Genomic DNA, 22228 nt, shown 5'->3' with positions numbered 1-22228 from the left:
CCTGGGGTGTCACTCCTAGTACCCTCACACACAGACATACACATACCTCGGTTTCAGTAATTCCCTTGAAAAATCCTGAGGCCCCATGGTAACTCTTTTTTTTTTTTTTTGAGATTGTCTTGCTCTCACCCAGGCCGGAGTGCAGTGGCACAATCACAGCTCACTGCACTCTCAACCTCCTGGACTCAATGGATCCTCCCACCTCAGCCTCCCAAGTAGCTGGGACTACAACTGTGCCCCACCACACCCAGCTAATTTTTAAATTTTTTTTGTAGAGATGAGGTCTTGTCGTGTTGCCCAGGCTGGTCTTGAACTCCTGGGTTCAAACAATCTTGGCCTCCCAAAGTGCTGGGATCACAGGTGTGAGCCCCTTGCACCTAGCCTAAATGTCTGTTTTCTACTTACACTAGAAGAGGTGTGTGATATTTGCAAATTTATTACCAGCATAGTAGTGATGCCAGTTTGTGAAGACCATTCTGGAATAATTGAGATGCTGCCTGGTTTTCCTAGCATTTTTCTTATTTTCTTTCTTTCTCTATGTGACTCTACCAGTCTGACCCCTGATTTATCCTCTGAAACCCTCAGTGAAGTCAGGAACATAGTCTGAGGATTTCTTGACATGCAAAATCTATAATAGAGTTGCGATTTTAATAAGGCTGTAATTAGTGTATTGTGGGATTTCTTCACATATCTATAAAACACATGAATTTACATAAAAGGTTTATCCCACAATTTGGGGAATCCACTAATTGAGTTTACTGAAAAATTATGCATTAGACCCTTGAACAACATAAGTTTGAAGTGCACAGGTATATGCAATTTTTTATTTTATTTATTTTTTTTGAGATAAGACTCTCATTGTCACCAGGCTAGAGTGCAGTGGTATGATCTCAGCTCACTGCAACCTCTGCCTCCTGGGTTCAAGCAGTTCTCCTGCCTCAGCCTCCCGAGTAACTGGGATTATAGGTGCACACCATCATGTCTGGCTAATTTTTGTATTTTTAGTAGCGACAAGATTTCACCATGTTAGCCAGGATGGTCTCGATCTCTCGACCTCGTGATCCACGCACCTCGGCCTCCCAAAGTGCTGGGGTTACAGGAGTGAGCCACTGTGTGGGGCCACAATTGTTTTTTTTCAATAAATATATTGGAAATTTGTTTGGAGCTTTGTGCCAACTTGAAAAATTCACAGGCCAGGCATAGTGGCTCATGCCTGTAATCCCAGCACTTTGGGAGGCCAAGGCGGGCAGGTGATCACTTTAGGTTGAGAGTTCGAGACCAGCCTGACCAACATGGAGAAACCCCGTCTCTAGGAAAATTACAAAATTAGCCAGGAATGGTGGCACGTGCCTGTAATCCCAGCTACTTGGGAGGCTGAGGCAGGAGAATTGCTTGAACCCAGGAGGTGGAGGTTGCAATGAGCTAAGGTGATGCCATTGCACTCCAGCCTGGGCAACAAAAGCAAAACTGTCTCAAAAACAAAAAAAAGAAAAGTTCATAGATGAAGTGTGTGGCCTACAGATATCTTGAATGCAAAAGATATATGTAGATACTAGTCCATCATTTACTACTCCAAAATACACAAATCTATTAAAAGTTAAATTTTATGAAAACATAGACTGTACATGTAAGCAAATTTAAAATGCAATATTAAATCATAACTCCATCGCTGCCACTGTTCAGCCACAGCCCCACGCTCTTCGCTGTCACTCACCATCTTGCACAGAGTGGCCCCGGTTCTGGGGTTTGGCGCCAGAATTAAACAACCACCATGTCGAGCAAAAAGGCATAGACCAAGACCACCAAGAAGCGCCCTCAGTGTGCGACATCCAATGTGTTTGCCATGTTTGAGCAGTCACAGATTCAGGAGTTCAAAGAGGCCTTCACAATTGATCAGAACAGAGATGGTTTCATCAATAAGGAAGATTTGCATGATATGTTAGATTGCTTCTCTAGGGAAGAATCCCACTGATGCATACCTTGATGCCATGATGAATGAGGCACCAGGGCCCATTAATTTCACCACGTTCCTCACCATGTTTGGTGAGAAGTTAAATGGCACAGATCCTGAAGATGTCATCAGAAATACTTTTGCTTGCTTTGATGAAGAACAGGCACCATTCAGGAAGATTACCTGAAAGAGCTGCTGATAACCATGGGGGATCAGTTTACAGATGAGGAGGTGGATGAGCTGTACAGAGAAGCACCTATTGACAAAAAGGGGAATTTCAATTACGTTGAGTTCACAAGCATCCTGAAACACGGAGTAAAAGACAAAGATGACTGAAAAGAACTTTAGCTGAAACTTTCCAATTACATTGTCTTACTGTTTTATTTCTCACACACTTCCCCCACCTTCATAGAATCTGTTGCATGCAACTTAGTTTCATAGCTTTGCCTTTTTTTTTTTTTTTATGTATTTATTCCAGACCTTTCTGCCACTTAGCACTTGTATAATCAGACTGGAAATGGGGATGAGGGCATAAATTGTATTGAAAAAGAGGTCGCCAATAAAAATCAACAAATGTGAAAGCCCCCCCAAAAAAACGTAACTCTGTAAACTAGTACGTACTGTACTACTGCAATTTTGTAACTGCCTCCTGTTTTAGTAAGTGTTGCCAGTATCTGCTTAAAAATCTGTGATGCTAATCATCAGAGCAGTTCCTCTCTTCAGTCAACTGTGTATCACAATCAAAAGTTATCTCTTGAGGTTCTTGAGTGTTTTCACCATATTCAGTGCAATACTATAAGCCTTGAACAACATCAGGGGACCAGTACAAAGTGCCACTAGTGATGCTGGAAGTGCTCTCAAGAAGCAGAGAAATGTCATGACATTATAAGAAAAAGTTGAATTGCTTGTTATGTACTATAGATCTGCAGCTGTGGTTGCCTACCATTTCAAGATAAATGAATCCATTGTAAGGCCCATTGTAAAATTTTAAAAAATTGTGCAACCATGACCACAGCTACACCAGCAGGCACAAAAATCTTGCACTTTTTGTGAAATACTTTTTTTATAGTTTATTTTATTTTTTAATTTTGTAGAAATGAGGTCTCATGATTTTGCCTAGGCTGGTCTCAAACTACTAGGCTGAAGCAATACTCCTACCTTGGCCTCCCAAAGTGCTGAGATTACCATGCCGTGAGCCACCATGCCTGGTCCTGAAATACCTTTTTATCTCATATTGAAAATGCAGTTTTTGGCCGGGTGCAGTGACTCACACCTGTAATCCCAGCATTTTGGGAGTGGGCAGATCACCTGAGGTCAGGAGTTTGAGACCAGCCTGGCCAACATGGTGAAACCCTGTCTCTACTGAAAATACAAAAATTAGCCGGGCGTGGTGGTGCACACCTGTAATCCCAGCTACTCGGGAGACTGAGGCAGAAGAATCGCTTGAACCCAGGAGCCAGAGGTTGTAGTGAGCTGAGATTATGCCACTGCACCCCAGCCTGGGTGACAGAGCAAGACTCTCTCAAAAAAACCAACAACAACAACAACAACAAAACAAAATGCACCTTTTATGTGGGTACAGGATTGCTGTAAGGAAAACATACCTGGCTAGTGCGGTGGCTCATGTCTGTAATCCCAACACTTTGGGAGGCAGAGGTGGTCGGATTGCCTTAAGTCAGGAGTTTGAGACCAATCTGGCCAACATGGCGAAACCCTGTCTCTACTAAAAATACAAAAAAATTAGCCAGGCGTGGTGGCACATGCCTGTAATCCCAGCTACTCGGGAGGCCGAGGCAGGGGAATTGATTGAAGCAGGGAGTTGAAGGTTGCAGTGAGCCGAGATCGCACCACTGCACTCCAGCCTGGGCGACAGAGTGAGACTCCATCTCAAAAAAAAAAAAAAAAAAAGAAAAGAAAAAGAAAAAAGAAGAAAGCATACCTATATATTCTAATATGATTTGAGAACAAGCAAAGTAATTATATGACAACTTGAAGCAAAAGGAAGGTGAAGCATCTAAAGCTAAACAATTTTATGCCAGTAAAGGACGGTTTGATAAATTTGGAAAGGTTTGGTTTAAAATATATCAATATAACAGGAGAAGCAGCTTCTGCTGACCAAGTGGGATTAAATGAGTTCCTAGACACCATTAAGGAAATGATTGAGAAGAAAGGGTATCTGCCTGAACATGTTTTTTGGTGCATATGCAAGTGCCCTATTCTGGAAAAACAAATGCCACAAGGACATTTATCAGTAAGGAAGAGAAGCAAGCACCAGGATTTAAGTCAGGAAGAGATAGGCTAATATTTTGTGCAAATGCAGTTGGGTTTATGATCAGCACTGCCCTTATCTATGCAGCTGCTAACCCTCAAGCCCTGAAGGGAAAAGATAAACACCAGCCACCTGTCTTCCGGTTGTACAAGAAGACCTGGACAATAATCCTTTTTCTGGATTGGTTCCCTCTCTGCTTTGTCCCTGATGTCAGGAAATACCTTGCCAGTAAGAGATTGCCTTCTGTTATTTTATTTTTTTTTAGACGGGGTTCCGCTCTGTCGCCCACGCTGAAGTTCAGTGGCGTGATCTGGGCTCACTGCAGCCTCCGCCTCCCGGGTTGAAGTGATTCTCCTGCCTCAGCCTCCCAAGTAGCTGGAATTACAGGCGCTCGACAACACGCCGGCTAATTTTTGTATTTTCAGTAGAAACGGGGTTTCACTATGTTGGTCAGGCTGATCTCGAAGTCCTGACCTTAGGTGACCTGGCCTCAGCCTCCCAAAGTGCTGGGATTACAGGCGTGAGCCACCGCACCCAGCCTGCCTCGAAAATTTAACCACATAATTGACAGTTCAAGCGAACGCAGAGAATAAAAGTATTTAGCAAATTACCTTGCAAACTTTCGGAACAAAACTTAATTGATTTACTTGACTTTACATAGCACGGACACCGAGTCAAAGACCAAAAACCATTTCTGGATAAGCGGAGCCGGGAACAACAGACTTGGAACTGCGTCCTCGCGGCCCACTCCGTTCAGGATTGGCTGAAGCTGGGCCGCCACTGATGGGCCCGGCGCGGCACGCGCAAGGGTGGGGGCGTCCCAGGAGGCTGTGGATCGAAGCGAGGCGGGGCGAGCCCGGGCGTCCTCCCGCCCACCGACTAGCCAAGGCTAGGCCGGCACCACGCGGCTCGGGATGCAGCGCGTGCTTGCGCAGGGGCGACCCGGGAAGCTTCGGGTGGAGCAAGGCGGGGCCAGCCCTGGCATCCTTCCGCCCACCAGGCTAAGGAATGGCAGAGTTTCGCAATGAACTCGCCTGCTCCTGCTGCGGCGCGTGTTTGGGCGGGGGCGAGTCGGGGGCCTTTAAGGAGGATTGAGGGGAGGCGGGGCCCGGAGTCCTCCCGCCCACCGGGCTCAGGATTGGCCGAAGCTAGGCAGGCACCGCCCCGCTCGGGCGGCAGCTCCCCTCCGCGCGGGGGCGTCCCCAGAGGCGCGTGGGGCGGGCGGGGCTGGGTTGGGGCTGTGTCTGGGCGTAGGGCGGGGGCCTGGGATGCTGCCGCAGAGCTGACTTGCTGGACTTGGTTTGTGGCAGACGGATGGCGAACGTGCGGGTCGCCGTGCGGGTCCGGCCGCTCAGCAAGAGGTGAGTCTGGGCGGGAGGGGGCGCCTGAGGCTTCACAGGAGCTGAGAAGAGCTGGAGGTCAGCGTCTCCCGCTTCAGAGATTCTGGCGCGCAGAAACCGGTGACAAAGTGACCCGGGGTGTCGGGGTCCGGAACCCACGGAAGCCTGTCGGGACGGGACCTCAGTCGAGCTTTCGCGTTGTGTCCTGGGGATAGCGGTTCTCGCACGGCCGCCGGAGGGCTGCCCCGGGTGAGCGTCGCTGGCGTCCTGCCAGCAGGAGTTTCGAGGGACGGCGGCTCGAGGCTTGCGGCATCGGGTTGGGCCTTTGAGAAAGGCTGGGAGAGGGATGAGCATTCTCCTCTCTCTTTTGGGGGGCTTGGGTGTACACATGAGGACTGAGGCTGAATGTTGTGTATTCCTGGGTGCGCATGGGTTTCTCTGCGAAGATGGGGGGAAAGCAGAACGTGAGGGCGTAATTGAGGCCCACACAGGTCGCGGTTTCTTTCTATGCTCGACAGCTGACTTAATCCAGGACGGAACTGTTAAGTAGGGGAAGTTGTTCCAACCCCTTCCTTCTGTCAGAGCCCTCAGTGCCCGTTTCCTCGTGGCTTATTTTGGTCCTGCACCTCTCATCTCAGCCCTTGAGACATGCAGTGTGCAGTCACGAACTTTTTTCTCTTTGTCACCAGATGAAGTGTTTTTTAAAGATCGATTAGAGTTTGTTGACAGGTGGAGAGAGTGTAAAGAGCCTTCTATGTAGTAAGACCGCCAAGAGCAAAGGACTTAGACTGTGAGGGACTAACTAGAGGTTAAGTTTTGGTGGGGAAGGGGTGGTTAGTGTGGAGAGGAGTGGTGGGAGGTAAATCTGGCAGTGTCCTTTGGGGACCAGAAGGCACATGTTGGAAGTATTTGGCAAGTTTAAAAATCTCTAGGACATAAGATAGTTTGATAATTGGGCAGAAGGATCAAGAAAGGCATTGTCTCCCATAATAAAATTTGGTACTAGTGAGGATTATGTTCGTCCTCATATAGAAATGATTGGCTTTGAAAAGTCTTGTAATAGACTAATGAGAAGAACAATGAAATGGAAAGAAACAAAAAGAGAATAGGAAGAGGGCAAAAGAGGTACACTGAGGAAAGAGGGAAAGCAGATGCCTGAACTGCTGCGTTTTGATTGGTAAATGGCTCGGGACACCTGGCTTCTTCATAACTGGATGTGGTAGCTCAGGGCTGGGGGATTTTTCATATGCGCAGATGCTACTCTAGAAGTAGCCTCAGGTATATTCTGTATTTGTAAAACTGTTCTTTTAGGGTTCTCAAGATAACAATATTGACCACTCCTAACAGTAACTTCTCAGTTCCTTGGACACTAGGAATTTATTTTTTAATTTATTTTATTTTTTTGAGACAGAGTCTCGCTCTATTGCCCAGGCTAGAGTACAGTGGCGCGATCTCAACTCACTGCAAGCTCCGCCTCCCGGGTTCACACCATTCTCCTGCCTCAGCCTCCTGAGTAGCTAGGACTATAGGCGCCTGCCACCACGCCCTGCTAATTTTTTGTATTTTTAGTAGAGATGGGGTTTCACCGTGTTAGGCAGGATGGTCTCAATCTCCTGACCTCGTGATCCGCCCACCTGAGGCCTCCCAAAGTGCTGAGATTACAGGTGTGAGCCACCGCGCCCAGCTGTAACACTAGGAATTTATAATAGCATGAATTAGATTAAGAAAATGATGCTGAAATTGGTTTACTTGCAGCCGCAGTAGAAAATAACATATCAAACAAAAGTGAAGTGAAAAGAAAAGCACAATTTATTTACTTTAGCTCAAGTTAAGAGCCTTGAGCAGCAAGTGGTAGGATGTCAAGACTGTAGATACCCAGGTGTGAACAGATTGTAGCAGGCTGAAGATTCAGGAGCAGATACAGATAAACCCAGTGTGGCCCTAGCCAAGAGGTCTGGATCACTTCCCTCTTCTCACAGAATCCTGCAGAGATAGCAGCTATTCTTCAGGGTGTGTTATACGGTCTTCACTGAGGCTTATCTGAATGTGGGGAATATGGTGATTATGTGGTTTGTTCAACCTTCAAATAAGTCATTGGCACACACTCAGTTGACAGAGTCATTGGATCTGATGTGCTCGGGAAGAAATCTTACAGACAATCTGACCCAAGCTGCTATTTTTTGTTTTTCCAGATGACAGAATGGTTTGGCTTAAGTTCTAAAAGTAGTTAGAGCCAAGATTTGATTCATTAGACCTACTGCTCTTTCTGAGATTACAGAAAAGTTGCACTTGTGTCTCAAGTGCGCATTTATTCAGTAGGACTAGAGTTGACCCTCAATTTTGTTTTCTTTTTTTTTTTTTTGGAGATGAAGTCTCACTCTGTCACCCAGGCTGGAGTGCAGTGGCACGATCTCAGCTCACTGGAACCTCCGCCTCCTGGGTTCAAGCAATTCTCCTGTCCCAGCCTCCTGAGTAACTGGGATTACAGGCGTCTGCCACCATGCCTAGCTAAGTTTTGTATTTTTAGTAGAGAGAGGGTTTCACCATGTTGGCCAGGCTGGTCTCAAACTCCTGACCTCAGGTGATACACCCGCCACGGCCTCCCAAAGTGCTAAGATTACAGGCATGAGCCACCACACCCAGCCTGACCCTCAATAAAATGATACTGCTGCATAGGAAATGGTTTTGATGTCCTCCCCTCTACCTCACAGTTTCCCATAATCAGAAATTCAATACCTCATTATGAAGTTGCTGCCCCTTGTTTACCCCCAATTAACCATTGTGAGAACACATCTGGTCTGCCAATACTGTAGGCTCTAGAAGACTATTTGCCCTTCAAAACTTAACCCACTGTATAGCTTTTTTTTAAAAAGGTTTTCGAAGAATATGTAAAATGAGATTTGGAGTTTAATTAAAATCAGAACAGGGATACATTAAACAAACAAAAGATACTTTTCTGATTATCAATTTTTGAGACTCAAAGCATCCCCAAAACATTGGCGATCCAGCTTATTCCTGAGAGACAGCCATCACAAAAGGTTTTCACTCTGAACTATTCACATTTTTGTAGCAAAAAACAGAACAAAGTTCTGCAGACATCCTCTCTTCTTTCTAAAATGTGTTCACAAACAGGATCTTTTCATAGTTCAAAAGGAAAACAAACAGGTTTCTTTCGTGGCCAAATGGCCTGTTATTCTCACCCTGGGATCTGATTTCTAAGAAAGTTCAGGGCACCAAATCCAACCAGAAATTCCCAGGACACCAGTGGCTACTTAACTATGAGGGGATGGATGCTTTAGTCTTTCTATGAGGGGAGTCATTCTCCTGGGATTATTATGCCTGTCAATAGGCCCAGGAGAGGTAGGTGGGAAGGAGGGTGAATGCAGAAGCTGAAGGGTCAGAGAAAAGAATGAGTCTTTCACGAACAACCCATAACAAGGCAGAATGGTCCAGTTTTACAAACCACCCACTACAAACTCCAAACATGCACACCCAAAACTGGAGGGGAAAGGAAAGAGCTCCTGGGGAATGAGGAGAGACAAAAGATGGTGACATAGAACAGCAGACTCGCCTATGAACATTTCTCACCTTCCTAACACTGGAAGATGTTTAATTTAAAAGTTGCTGTTCAAAATGGTACTGAAAACATATTTAAAAATAGGTCTGTAGTCATCTTAAAAATAAAAGGTCACTTCTCAGATAAGAGGAGTGACAGATATTCTCAGATGGTAACACTTGAGGTATCTTTGATGTAAATTTGAAAAATGGCCAGGTAGAGAGAAAGGAAGGAAAGGAAGGAGAGAGGAAGACAGAGAGCGAGGTAGGGAGGGAAATTCAGAGTATGATAGGAAAGGCAAGAAAACTGGGAGGAACACATTTTTTAAGCCCATGCTTATCTATCCCAGCAGCCAAAGAAAGCAGATCCACAAAGGAAAAAAAAATGCAGTTATTTTCTAAGAACATTCTGAAAATCAACTTCAAACTCAAAACATAAGGAACTGCAATCTGAGAACAACTATCACAATGCTAACTGGACTTAAAAATGACTACTGAGACTGGGCACTCAAATGGGTCAACGTTCTTCAGAGGTCATTCTTAGGCATTATCTGACAGAATACTATGATCAGGCCTTACCCATCAAGTGGAGGCCAAAGTGCCTCTATTACTTGGTATGGACCTGCTCTAGGAGCCGACAAAATCACTTTGCTTTCTTGAAGTACAAGAGGACTCTGCCAGCAACAAGATGCAAGCAGGGAGGAATGGCAGAAGAAGAGCAAGACTGGTTACCAAGGGCTCTCTTCTGATGTACAGAGTTAAAAATGACTGCACAAATGTGCTAAGTAAAAGAATGGGAAGATGAACTGTAATACCAAAGACAGAAGACATTCCTCCCAGAGGAAAGAAGGGAAGTGGACCTCAAAACAGTGTCACAGGGTAATGCTACCAGAGTTGCACAAACTGCTCTGTCCCAAGGGACAAATACCTCAAGGTAAAAGGAAAAGCAGCTCTCTTTTATCATTTCCCCCTGCTGGTTTTAAAGACCCAAGCCCAGAATCTTGCAACACTGAACCATAGGTGGGATACAGGGAGGAGAGACAGAGGGTAAGGAACATGAATGGTGTTAGGCCCACCAAGCCTCTGTATCCCTTCCTCAGACTTCCCCATTTCTTCCCAAGCACAACAACAAGAAGCTAGGCAGTTGTAGGTTGATATTGGGTTTGGGACAAAATTGCAGGGTATGAGGGTGACTCATTAAAGGAGAGCCTAGGAGGCCGGGCACGGTGGCTCACGCCTGTAATCACAGCACTTTGGGAGGCCGAGGCAGGCGGATCACAAGGTCAGGAGTTCAAGACCAGCCTGGCCAATATGGTGAAACCCCCGTCTCTACTAGAAATACAAAAAGTTAGCCCGGTGTGGTGGCACACACCTGTAGTCCCAGCTACTCGGAAGGCTGAAGCAGGAGAATCGCTTGAACCCGGGGAGGCAGAGGTTGCCGTGAGCCGAGATCATGCCACTGCACTCCAGCCTGGGCGACAGGGCAAGACTTCGTCTAAAAAAAAAAAAAAAAAGAAAACTAGGAAAGCCAGAGTTTAACTTTTTCTCTAAGGGATGCCTTAGCGCTACAGAAAATACACCAGGGGCCTTCAATCTAACTTGTTTAACTGGGAAGGGGAACAGGAGACAGGGAGAAGAAATGGTCAGATGAAGCTTATCTTCCCATCATCTTTGGCACCCAGAGAAGTGGGAGGTGGAGACTGTAATGGGGACTGCTGGTATTGCCTCTTCTGTCTTTTCACTGTTGATCCTATTGGCCAAATCAGGTGCATTCAGGTGTCCCTGTTGCTGCTTTTCTTCTAATCCTTGCAGGAGAGTCACATGTTCATCTCCAACTGAGCACCACCCCCAACTGCATGTTTCCTGTCAGGGTTGTTCAAATTACTGACTTCTACTTTGGAGTCTTCAATTAAGGTGCCAGGGCTAGTGACTCCTGGGATATTGGGCAGATGGCAGGGTGGGGTCCTAGCCATGGGAGAACTGCGAAGATCCAACAGAAACTTTCTATCATAAATGATTCGCGTTCCTCCTAGTGTGGTGGAGAAGAGCGTCCCCTCGGGCGTCGTGCTGTAGTCATGAGGTAGCTGATGGCCACGGTGTGGGTGGGGAAGGCGCGGCTCTGGCTGGGCTGGTGGCCGCTGCCGGCGGAGGAGGACATGGCTGTGGGCGCGGGCTCTGGGCTTTGTGTGGCGGGTAGGCGCCGGCGCCGGGCGGGTCTGCTCCGGCCCCTCGGGCGGGCGGAAAAGCGTGCTCTGCGCGCTCCTCGCTCGCTTCCTCTCATTCCCTGGTACCGCTACACCCCTGCCTCTCGATCTTCGGGCCTCAGCGGCAACAGCGGCGGCGACGACGATGACAGGAAGCCTATATAACTTTTTTTGTTTTTGTTTAAGTCTGTAAAATAGGGATAACTACTTCAATGATTTTTATGAACATTTGATAAAACAATACAACAATTTTATTCCTCAGACCCATGTGCTTGGCTGTCTGGTTTTTGAAAGTTTTACAAGAGATCAGGTACTGTTTCTTATGCCTGTAATCCCAGCACTTTGGGAGACTGAGGCAGGAGAATCGCCTGAACCCAGGAGTTCAATACCAATCTCTGTCAACAAAAAATAAAAAAATAAAAATTAGCTGGGCATGGTGGCACGTGCTTGTAATCCTGGCTACTTGGGAAGTTGAGGTGGAAGAAATGCTTACGCCCAGGAGATTGAGGCTGCAGTGAGCTATGATTGCACCACTGCACTCCAGCCTGAGCAACAGAGTGAGATCCTGTCTCTAAATAAATCAATAAATAAAATTAAATCTAAAGACCCCTGTCTCACTGTGCTTCTCCTACCCCTAGTCCTCTAGGTCACAGCCTGGGAAGCCTGAGGAAGGATAAAAAATAAGACTGAAGGTATTGTCTCAACTTTCAGGTTCTAGGCTAGGAGTAATTTGATTGATAACTTTCATTGTAGTGGAGGATGTACTAATTAATTTAATTCTCGTCTGTTAACATTTTGGTCATGAGTACTTTAGCTGTGACTTTTTATATTATGAAAAAAGATAGGCATCAGGTGTGTGGGTCATCTGGATTAAGCCCATTAAAGTGAGTGTAGAGATTGTTTAGTTGTTAGCAGTGTTACCACATAACTGCAACGTAGGAAGATTCTTGAGGATCTTGACCCTCCTTCTAATTTAAGAAGATATAAGGAAAGGATTTGAGAAATATATTCTCAGGGTCCCAGCAGAGAGGATTCCAATACTTTTTTTTTTTTTTTTTTTTGGCAATATCCATGCTCAAAATGCTACGGAAAATGAGAGATGATGCTGTGTTATATGCTGGGCCAAGGATGCTCTCTCGAGTTTCTTTTGAGAGATGAGATCTTGCTCTGTCATTCAGGTTAGGGTGCAGTATCGTGATCATAGCTTGCTGCACCCTTGAACTCCTGGGCTCTAGCGGTCCTTCTGCCTCTCAGTCTTGCAAGTAGTTGGGATTATGTGTGCAAGCCACTGCTCCCTGCACTCTCTAGGGTTTCTAAGCCTGACTTTAAGGTATAATTCAGAGCCTAGGCTTCGTGGTCAGACAAATATGAGTTTAAATCCTAGCTCTGCCACTGATAGCTGTGTGACCTTGGACAAGTTACATAATTTCTCTCAGCTTTAGTCCTCTGCCTGTAAAAATGATATGTTAGGAAACTATGTCAGGAGGGTATGTAGGAGGATAGCATAAGATTTAGAACAATATGTAGTGCACCTAATACAGTGCCTCACACGTAGAAGGTACTAAATGTGAATGTGAGCTGTTCCAGAGCCAAATTGTAAAGATCCAGGGAAGCATGCCAGCTAGGGGATTGCTTGACGCAACACTTATAGCCATTTATGGAGACAGACACTTCTCTTAAGGGTACAGCAGTAGGGAAATATTTTGTCCCACTAGCACTGGTTTCAGCTTCTTTTTTCTTGATTTAAAAAGAAAAGCAACATTTCTTCTGAGTTTGGGTCTTTTTTCTAGGGAGACCAAAGAAGGGGGAAGAATTATTGTGGAAGTTGATGGCAAAGTGGCGAAAATCAGGAATTTAAAGGTAAGCCTGAAATTATTTTTCATTTTCTTTCCACTGAGGAGCTAATATTGTTACAGGGGCTTCCAGGCTGAAGGTGTATATGTGAATGTGTTTAGAGTTGGGGCGGGAAGGGTATATAAGGGGAATGGTGGGAAGAGCTTGTGCCAATCATAAAGCAAATTAAGAAATCAAGAAGGTGGCCAGGTGCAGTGGCTCACACCTGTAATCCCAGCACTTTGGGAGGCCGAGGTGGGCAGATCACGAGGTCAGGAGATCAAGACCTTCCTGGCTAACACGGTGAAACCCCGTCTCTACTAAAAATACAAAAAATTAGCCAGGCGTGGTGGCGCATGCCTGTAGTCCCAGCTACTCGGGAGGCTGAGGCAGGAGAATGGCGTGAACCCGGGAGGCGGAGCTTGCAGTGAGCCGAGATCACACCACTGAACTCCAGCCTGGGCGACAGAGTGAGACTGCGTCTCAAAATAAATAAAAATAAATAAATAAAATCAAGAAAGACGTGCAGGGCATTTGGCTGCTGCAGCCTAAGTTTTATCAAATAGGGTGCAACTGTCTAGGAAATTAGTTGGTAGATATTTTGAAAGTAAACTCGGGATGTTTTGGGGGCAATAGTTAAATCATGCTGCAGGCAATCCATATTCTATTTAACTCACCTGACCACCAGTTAAACTGTGTCCTAATCTTTTCAGTTGATACCACTTTATCTAGAGACATTATTAGGGATTTTAGTATGCACCTGGTAATGCAGGGTTTATTTTAGCTAGACTGAGATCCAAGTAACATCTTTCAGATCCCAGAAGGGAGTCGGTCACTAACCTGGGTTTTGTTACAAATTCTCTTTCACAGATCTGACTGAACTTTGAGTCATAACTGGACAGACACTTGGAACTTCCTTCCATACCCCTCAGTCTCCTTTAGGGCTAACTTTCTCCATCCTGTTCCTCCATTTACTAGGCAAACAGAAGATGGAGAGGTTTCTTTCTTTCTGGGCCTTGAGGAGTGGAGAGAGACTGGGGAAGCTGACCATGTGACTATTGCTATAGTCAGCTTGCAGGTGGCACTCGGCATTCCTGAGAGCTGAGAAAACTGGCAAAAGTGAGAGTTGTTTGGACCCCAGTGTTCACAGTCATGCCTGCTCTCTTGTTACTCCTGTGATGTGATCTGTTTCCTCTTGTCAGTAGTTCTGTGCTAAAAAACAATGGGGACCTACTAGACTTTCAACAGGGCTCCCCAGGGACAAAGGACTTTTTATTCTTTGCTGTCTCTTATTTATATCTCTGTTGCCTAATCACTTCAGCTGCTTTGTTCTAAGATCTCATGTTTTTGTTTCTAAGAATCAGTCAAACTTTAATCTGCCTTCTGCACACCTCCCTGGCTGCTTACTTCCCTGAGGTCAGTTATCCACGTAGAATCTCTTAATCATTCTGGCAGCCTCATTCTTCTGTCGTTTGTGATGGCTGGTGTCAGGGTTGTCTTTCCCCGTCCAGAGTGTATAAGATAAGGCATTTTTGTGAATAATGCCGTTCTCTCCAGTACCTGGAGGTCAGTGCAAGGCCAAACTCTGGCTCTACTCTCATCTACCTTGAGCAGGTAGATTGCTTCTGGCTCTTCTGTCCAATGTGGTGTCTAATTGGAGGTTGAATATTCCAGGAATCTCAGTGAAAGCCCCAGGTTGATTGAGCCTGTCAGGCACCATGGCCACACTACTCACACACTCCAATATCCTCTGCAGAAATACTTAGGAAAGAATATAGGTTGAGCATCTTAATTTGAAAATTTGAAATCTGAAATCCTTCAAAATCTGAAGCTTTTTGAATGCTGACATGACGCCACGAGTGGAAAGTTTCACAGCTGGTTTCATGTGACGGGTTGCAGCCAAAACTGTTTTATGCACAAAATTATTTTATGCACAAAACTGTTTTATGCACAAAAATATTGTATAAATTTATCTTCAAGCTATGTTTATAAAGTTTATATGAAACAAAAGGATTTCATGTTTAGACTTGGATTCATCCCCCAGATATCTCATTATGTATATATAAATATTCAGGAATCCAAAAAACTCTGAAATCCAAAAAAATCCAAAACGCTTCTGGTCCCGGGCATTTCAAAGAAGGGACATTCAACCTGTAGTGATAAGATGCCCAGAGGGGGAGAGGCTTTCTCTCCCCAGCTTTACCATGTCTCATATAGTTGGTTCTTATGTAGGCAGATATATGATAGGATGACAGACAAATTTAGTTCTCTGTGCTTTATTTGTATCTAATAAGATAGAGACAAAGTTTACCTTTTCTTTTTCAGGAAGATAATATAAACAGTCTCATGACCAGTCCAAGGCTCTCTAGCTATGGTAGAGGGTGATCGAGTGCCACTGGCCAGATTCTAATATTGTGATAGAAAAGACACTGGATCCTATGTTTGATTTTAGGTGGACAGTCGACCGGATGGCTTTGGGGACTCCCGGGAGAAGGTTATCGCATTTGGCTTTGATTACTGCTACTGGTCAGTCAACCCAGAGGATCCCCAGTACGCATCTCAAGATGTGGTAATATCATTTATCATTTTTCTTTCACTCTCTTCAGTTCTTTTTTTGTGTATAATGTTTAAGATGTTTATTATAAAGATACTTTTCAAGGTTATCATAGCACAGTTGTACAGATTGGAAGTACTCTAATTGGTACTTTAAGAAAATGTCAAACTAACTAACAGATTTTCAAAAGGAAGAAACTTCAATACATCAAGAAACCAGTGGCCCTTTCAAGGAATCATTTTCATGGTAACATTAACAAAAGAAGCTTATTTCAAATGTAATCTTATTGTGTATTTCCTCATTTCTTCATAACTGGATATTCATTGGGAAATTTACATGAAATCTGAGGCCTAGCTGTTTCTTATGATGCTTTGGTCTGAAACTCATGATGTGTTGGTCTGAGAAATGGTAGTGAGAGTTATCACTTCCAGAAAGAACAAAGAAGGTGGGAAAAGACTGCTTGTCCAGGACATCAAAGTTGGCTAGTGTCCATTTAAGTTTGAGCCTCCTCACGATTCAAGGGGGTATAAGTTAGTTCAGGTAGTGTTCTGCTCCTATGATAGGTGAACGGCCGTGTATTATGTGCAGCACAAGGGAATTATAGAGGCTAGTATCTTCTTTGAACCTTAAGCTTGTACTTGTCCTCCTAGGCAGAGTGGGAAAGGGCTAGACAGCTAGTCAGCCAGCCAGCAAGGTAGGTAGGAGGCAGGTGAATCTATCGATCTGCTGTTTGAGCGGCCAAGGCTTTGCCATCTGAGCCTGTTGGTCACCCGTCACATGTCTTGTGGTTCTGCTTAGCTCTCTGTCAAGTTTCCAAGGCAGCAGGAGGTCTGGCCAGTGGGTCTACAGGACCTCTCTGTTTCTCTGAAGCAGCAGTGTTGTTTTGGTTTGAGCACCGTTAAAAGCCATGTACCCAGTCCACATCATGGCCAGTAAGCCTTGCCTCATTCACTTCGGTGGCCACAGACAGTAGCCCTTGCCCCAGTAGCTATCAGGGTACTTTACAAAAGTCCAAACCTAAAATTGGGAAAGCCATTTACTTGGCCTTTCATGGTTCATTATCATCGTATCACATATGAAAGAAAAGACTATGGGAATATATCCTTGGGAAATACTATTGGAAAAATAAATATTTTGGGGGGAACCCGGATAATCATTGCCTAGGATTCTATATAACTTTGAATAAAAAGCCAAAGTATGTTTTCTGACAAGTATTTCAGTCTTTTGTAAAACTTTTTTTTGGGGGGAGTGGGTGGGGGAGATGATCTTACTCTGTTGCCCAGGCTGGAATGCAGTGGCATAATCTCAGCTCACTTCAGCCTCTGCCTTCTAGGCTGAAAGTGATCTTCCCACCATAGCCTCCTGAGTAGCTGGGGCTACAGGTGTGTGCCCCCATGCCCAGCTAATTTTTGTATTTTTTGTAGAGACAAGTTTTCATCATGTTGCCCAGGCTGGTCTTGAACTCCTTGGCTCAAGCAATTATCCCACCTCAGCCTCCCAAAGTGCTGGAATTATAGGCATGAGTCACTGCACCCAGCTATAAAGCTTTTAATAGTTATGTCTAAGGAACAACAGTATCAAGTCCGAGTGACTCAGAGGAGATAGTACTGATTTTCTGCTATTGTAGACTTCTGAAGATGATTGAATATTTCTAAATCACCGATTTAGATATTTCTAAATTTAAGTATTTCTAAATTACCCCATTCTTCCCTTCTGAAAGGAACACACAGAAATATGACCTTAGACCACTGTGGGATTAGCTGTCACAGTGGGCCTCTTCTGTTATATAAGCATCTCACCTTTGTAGTCCTAATATGTTTGCTGTTAATGCTCAGTAGAAAAGGGCAGTGTGGACATTACCTGCCCTCCACTGAGTCTTCTCTGTCCTTTTGAATACGAGGACAGGGGCAGGTCTAGGCTTGTCTTGTGGCCCTTGATTTATTTATTTATTTATTTATTTATTTATTTTTATTATTTTTTTTGGAGGGGGATGGAGTTTTGCTCTTGTTGCCCAGCCTGGGGTGCAATGGCACCATCTCGGCTCACTGCAACTTCTGCCTTCTGGGTTCAAGCGATTCTCCTGCCTCAGCCTCCCAAGTAGCTGGGATTACAGGCATGTGCCACCATGCCCGGCTAATTTTGTATTTTTAGTAGAGACGAGGTTTCTCCATGTTGGTCAGGCTGGTCTCGAACTCCTGACCTCAGGTGATCTGCCCACCTCAGCTTCCCAAAGTGCTAGGATTACAGGCATGAGTCACCACGCCAGGCCAGCCCTTGATTTTTTATCTCAGCACTCAAGTGTGTATGAGGCATCTGGTTACTAGTGTTTGTAACCATTTGCTTGAGCTCCTCCAAGAAGAACCAGCAAAGTAACTGACTTTCAGTAAGAAAGATGGGACTCCTATAACAGTCCACAGTTGTGACTATATTTGTGGCATAGAAGACAGTGGCCTTTTCGTTAGCAGAGTGTATGAGCATTCTGATAACTGTTTGAGACCTCCCTGGCCATGGCATATGTGTGTCTGTTCTGTACGGAAGAATAATTGACTATTTTGTATAACATTTGATGAATCAGTCATCTTGAAGGGGGTGTGTGAATGTGTTAAAATTTTATGTTTGTGTGTGTGTGTGTGTATGTGTGTATTAGTATCAGTAAGCTTGAGTATGAGTTTGGTTGTGAGGCCCGTATTTTACATTTACATGCCTTGACTGTATAAAAATCGAGTGAAAGCCCAAAAGGCCATAGAGGAGGGAAATTCATAAATATGATTTTTCTTTTGCCTGATTTGAAATTTAATGGAAAGATCAAATGAGATCCAGACAGGAAGCCTGTGCAGAGAGATAAAACCAGTGTCTCCTGAGGTTTCTTCTGGCTTGTTTATTAATTGTCTGAGTCCCTCATCGGTCCCAAGAGGAGTTAGGATAGGAAAGAGAAGGAAGGGAACCTCTGTCACAAGCTGGAGTAGAGCCGGAGGTCCCGGAATGCTGGCAGGACTCTTATCTACATGATACAATCAGAGGGGCTCTTTGCTTTAACACAGAAATTGGAGCCCAGATTTAACCCTAATCACTATGGCTCTGAGGCCACCATGGGTAGGAAAGGTGGAATCCATACAATCTTAGGACTTGGGGTGGAAAAGAATTTGGATGTAATCCAGTTTATCCTCTCCACAGCATTTTTTTTTGGGGGGAGGGGCGTGGGGTACAGAGTCTTAGTCACCCAGGCTGGAGTGCAGTGGCACAATCTTGGCTCACTGCAACCTCTGCCTCCTGGGTTCAAGTGATTCTTGTGCCTCAGCCTCCTGAGTAGCTGGGACTACAAGCATGCGCCACCATGCCCAACTGATTTTTGTATTTTTAGTAGAGACGGGGTTTCACCATATTGGCCAGGCTAGTCTCAAACTCCTGACTTCAAGTGATCCACCTCGGCCTCCCAAAGTGCTGGGATTATAGGTGTGAGCCACCACATCCAGCTCTCTACAGCATTAGTGATCAGATTTTGAGGGGAGGGGTCAGTCTATTGAAGTATAATTTAGGTATAGTGAAAGATTTACCTTTTTTTTAAGCAATTATTTATTATTATTATGTTTAATAGAGATAGGGTCTTGCTATATTGTCCAGGCTGGTGTTGAACTCCTGGACTCAAGCAATCTTCCTGCGTTGGCCTCCTAAAATGTTGTGGTTATAGGCATGAGCCACCACGCTTGTCCAAATTCACCTTTTTAGTGTACAGTAATACTTCCATGTGTGTAACTGACACTATAATCAATATACAAAATAGTCTATCATCCCAAAAATTGCTTCATGCTCTTTTATAGCTATTTCCTCAGCCCCTGGCAATTACTGATCTGTTTTCTGTCCCTACAGTTTCATCAGTTCCAGAATGTCATATAAATGGAATCAAATAGTATGTAGTTGTTTGAATCTGGCTTCTTTCACTTTGCATGATGTATTTGAGATTCTTTTTTTTTTTTTTTTTTTTTTTTTTTTTTTTTTTTTTTTAAGATGGAGTTTCATTCTTGTTGCCTAGCCTGGAGTGCAGTGCAGTGGTGTGATCACGGCTCACTGCAACCTCTGCCTTCTGGTTTCAAGTGAGTCTCCTGCCTCTGCCTCCTGAGTAGCTGGGATTACAGGCGCCTGCCACCACGCCCAGCTAATTTTTGTATTTTTAGTAAAGACGGGGTTTCACCATGTTGGCCGGGCTGGTCTCGAACTCCTGACCTTGTGATCCACCTTCCTTGGCCTCCCAAAGTGCTAGGATTACAGGTGTGAGCCACCGCACCTGGCCAAGATTCAGCTTTACTTTCTGTATGTCACATCTTCTAACCTTCTTTTTTTTTTTTTTTTTTTTTTTGAGATTGGGTCTCACTCTGTCACTCAGGCTAGAGTAGGGTGACACAGTCACAGCTCACTGCAGCCTCAACCTCCTGAACTTAAGTGATCCTCCCACCTCAGCCTCCTGAGTAGCTGGGACTACAGATGTGTGCCACCATGCCCGGCTAAGTTTTGTAGTTTTTGTAGAGATGTGGTCTCACTGTGTTGCTCAGGCTGGTCTCGAACTCCTGGGCTCAAGCAATCTGCCTATGTTGGCCTCCCAAAGTACTGGGAATTACAGGTGTGAGCCACCACACCTGACCTTCTTAATTCATATTTATTTAAATTATCTGCTCTCCCAAAAGGAATCTCATGGCTTTGGAAGCATGAATTCTGACTGAAAAGGATGAGAGACCAAGTCCTTGGAGTACAGTGTGTCTTTCATCCCTAGGTTTCTTCTTGTTACAAAGGAAAGACTGCTCAGAAATATGGCACTGATTTCAGATATCAAAATATCTGAGGGAAATATCTTAATTTGTCTTAGTGGATATGGAGGGAGTATCTAAATATCTGACTTTAGGGGGATTTAGAGCAACCTCTTAAGAAGCCATTCAGAGATAGATGTTGATAAGAACGTCACCTGGTCAATGTTGGTGCTTGTATTAGTCTATTTTGTGGTGTTATAAAGGAATACCTGAGGCTTAGTAATTTGTAAAGAAAAGAGGTTTATTGGCTCACAATTCTGCAGGCTGTAAGAAAGCATTGTGCCAGTATCTGCAGTTGCTGAGGGTTCAGAGAGCATCCAGTTGTAACAGAAGGGAAAGGAGACAGTCATGTCACAGCGAGAGGGAGAGAAAGAGAGCACGCGCACACAAGAGAGATGGGAGGGAGGCCACTCTCTTAAACAGCTCCAGTGTGAACTAACAGAGCGAGAACACACTCATTACTGTGGGGAGGGGACCAGGCCACTCATGAGGGATCTGTCCCCATGACCCAAACACTTCTCACCAGGCCCCACCTCCAGCAGCGGGGGTCACATTTTAACATGAGATTTGGAGGGGACAGATATACAAACTGTATCAGTGCTGCCTTGTCATAGCCTCTTAGTATGTTAGAGTTTGAAGGTAACTTAGTCATCTAGGCCAGAGTTTGTTGACCTCAGCGCTATTGACGTTTTAACCATATAATTCTTTGTTGTGGGGGTCTGTACTGTGCATTGTATAATGTTCAGCAGCATTCCCGGCCTCTACTCACTTAATACCAGTAGCAATCCCCCAATTGTGCCAATAAAAAAACATGTCCAGGCTGTTTCCTAGCAGTTGCTCACTGCTAGGTTGCTCACGCCTGTAATCTTAGCAGTTTGGGAGGCCGAGGCATGTGGATCACCTGAGGTCAGGAGTTCGAGACCAGCCTGACCAACGTAGTGAAACCCTGTCTCTACTGAAGATACAAAAAATAGCCAGGCATGATGGCTCATGCCTGTAATGCGAGCTACTCGAGCTGCTGAGGCAGGAGAATTGCTTTAACCCGGGAAGTGGTGGTTGCAGTGAGCCGAGATCGCACCACTGCATTCCAGCTAGGGCAACAGAGCGAGACTCCATCTTAAAAAAAAAAAAAAAAAAAAGTCTGGACATTAGGCACTAATCTAGGCCAACCCTCATATGTGACAGATCTGGCCGTGTAACTTATGGCATTATACAGGGGTTAGTGCTCAAGCTGGAACAAACCCGGACTTCCTTATGGTGGTCTTTTCATAGCATTGTATCATTCTCTGTCTTTTTATATTACTTTACAGCCTCAAAAGAGGTTCAAAGTTAAAATTCCTTAGTGCTTTGGCACTTCCTGGTCCTTAGTGGTGATATGCCTGAGTAAATAGATCAGGTGTCACCAGCTGGGGACTACTGGAGGACAAGTCAGCTACTACAAGTTCTACTGAGAGGCAGCTTTGGTTTTTAAATGCCTATTGGTAGCCAGATACAATTGTACATGTTTATCACTTCATTCACGTTCTATTAGATCTATATTATTTACTCCATTTTATAGATAAGGAAACTGAGACACAGAAAGTTTATAAGACTTGCCAGTAAGTGGTAGAGCAAGAATTCAAATTCAAGACTGTTTAACTCTAAATTTTATGTCATTTCCACTAAACCTCACTGACTCTCAAAAAAAAAAAAAAATACCACTTAGCCTACCAGTGATCTGTTC

General features: G+C 44.7%; 1 protein-coding gene and 2 pseudogenes across 1 annotated transcript in view; 2 read left to right on the top strand and 1 right to left on the bottom strand.

Moving 5' to 3' along the window:
- Nucleotides 1–1495: 1495 nt before the first annotated feature.
- Nucleotides 1496–2287, top strand: LOC108520529 (myosin regulatory light chain 12B pseudogene; annotated as a pseudogene).
- A 3194-nt stretch (nucleotides 2288–5481) lies between these two features.
- LOC108517419 (stAR-related lipid transfer protein 9-like) overlaps nucleotides 5482–22228 on the top strand; it is a 75837-nt gene continuing 59090 nt past the window's right edge. The window contains exons 1-3 of the mRNA XM_017855358.1: nucleotides 5482–5581; nucleotides 13110–13179; nucleotides 15605–15721. Coding sequence (XP_017710847.1) covers nucleotides 5535–5581; nucleotides 13110–13179; nucleotides 15605–15721 — 234 coding nt within the window. The 5' untranslated portion in view covers nucleotides 5482–5534. The remainder of the gene's footprint in view (nucleotides 5582–13109; nucleotides 13180–15604; nucleotides 15722–22228) is intronic.
- LOC108520456 (eukaryotic translation initiation factor 4E-binding protein 2 pseudogene) lies at nucleotides 10933–11273 on the bottom strand (annotated as a pseudogene).

Source organism: Rhinopithecus bieti, unplaced genomic scaffold (genome assembly GCF_001698545.2).
Source record: "Rhinopithecus bieti isolate Rb0 unplaced genomic scaffold, ASM169854v2 scaffold_495, whole genome shotgun sequence".
Classification (NCBI taxonomy): domain Eukaryota; kingdom Metazoa; phylum Chordata; class Mammalia; order Primates; family Cercopithecidae; genus Rhinopithecus; species Rhinopithecus bieti.
The sequence above is the reverse complement of the archived record's forward strand: the minus strand, read 5'-3'. Positions and strand labels throughout refer to the sequence as shown.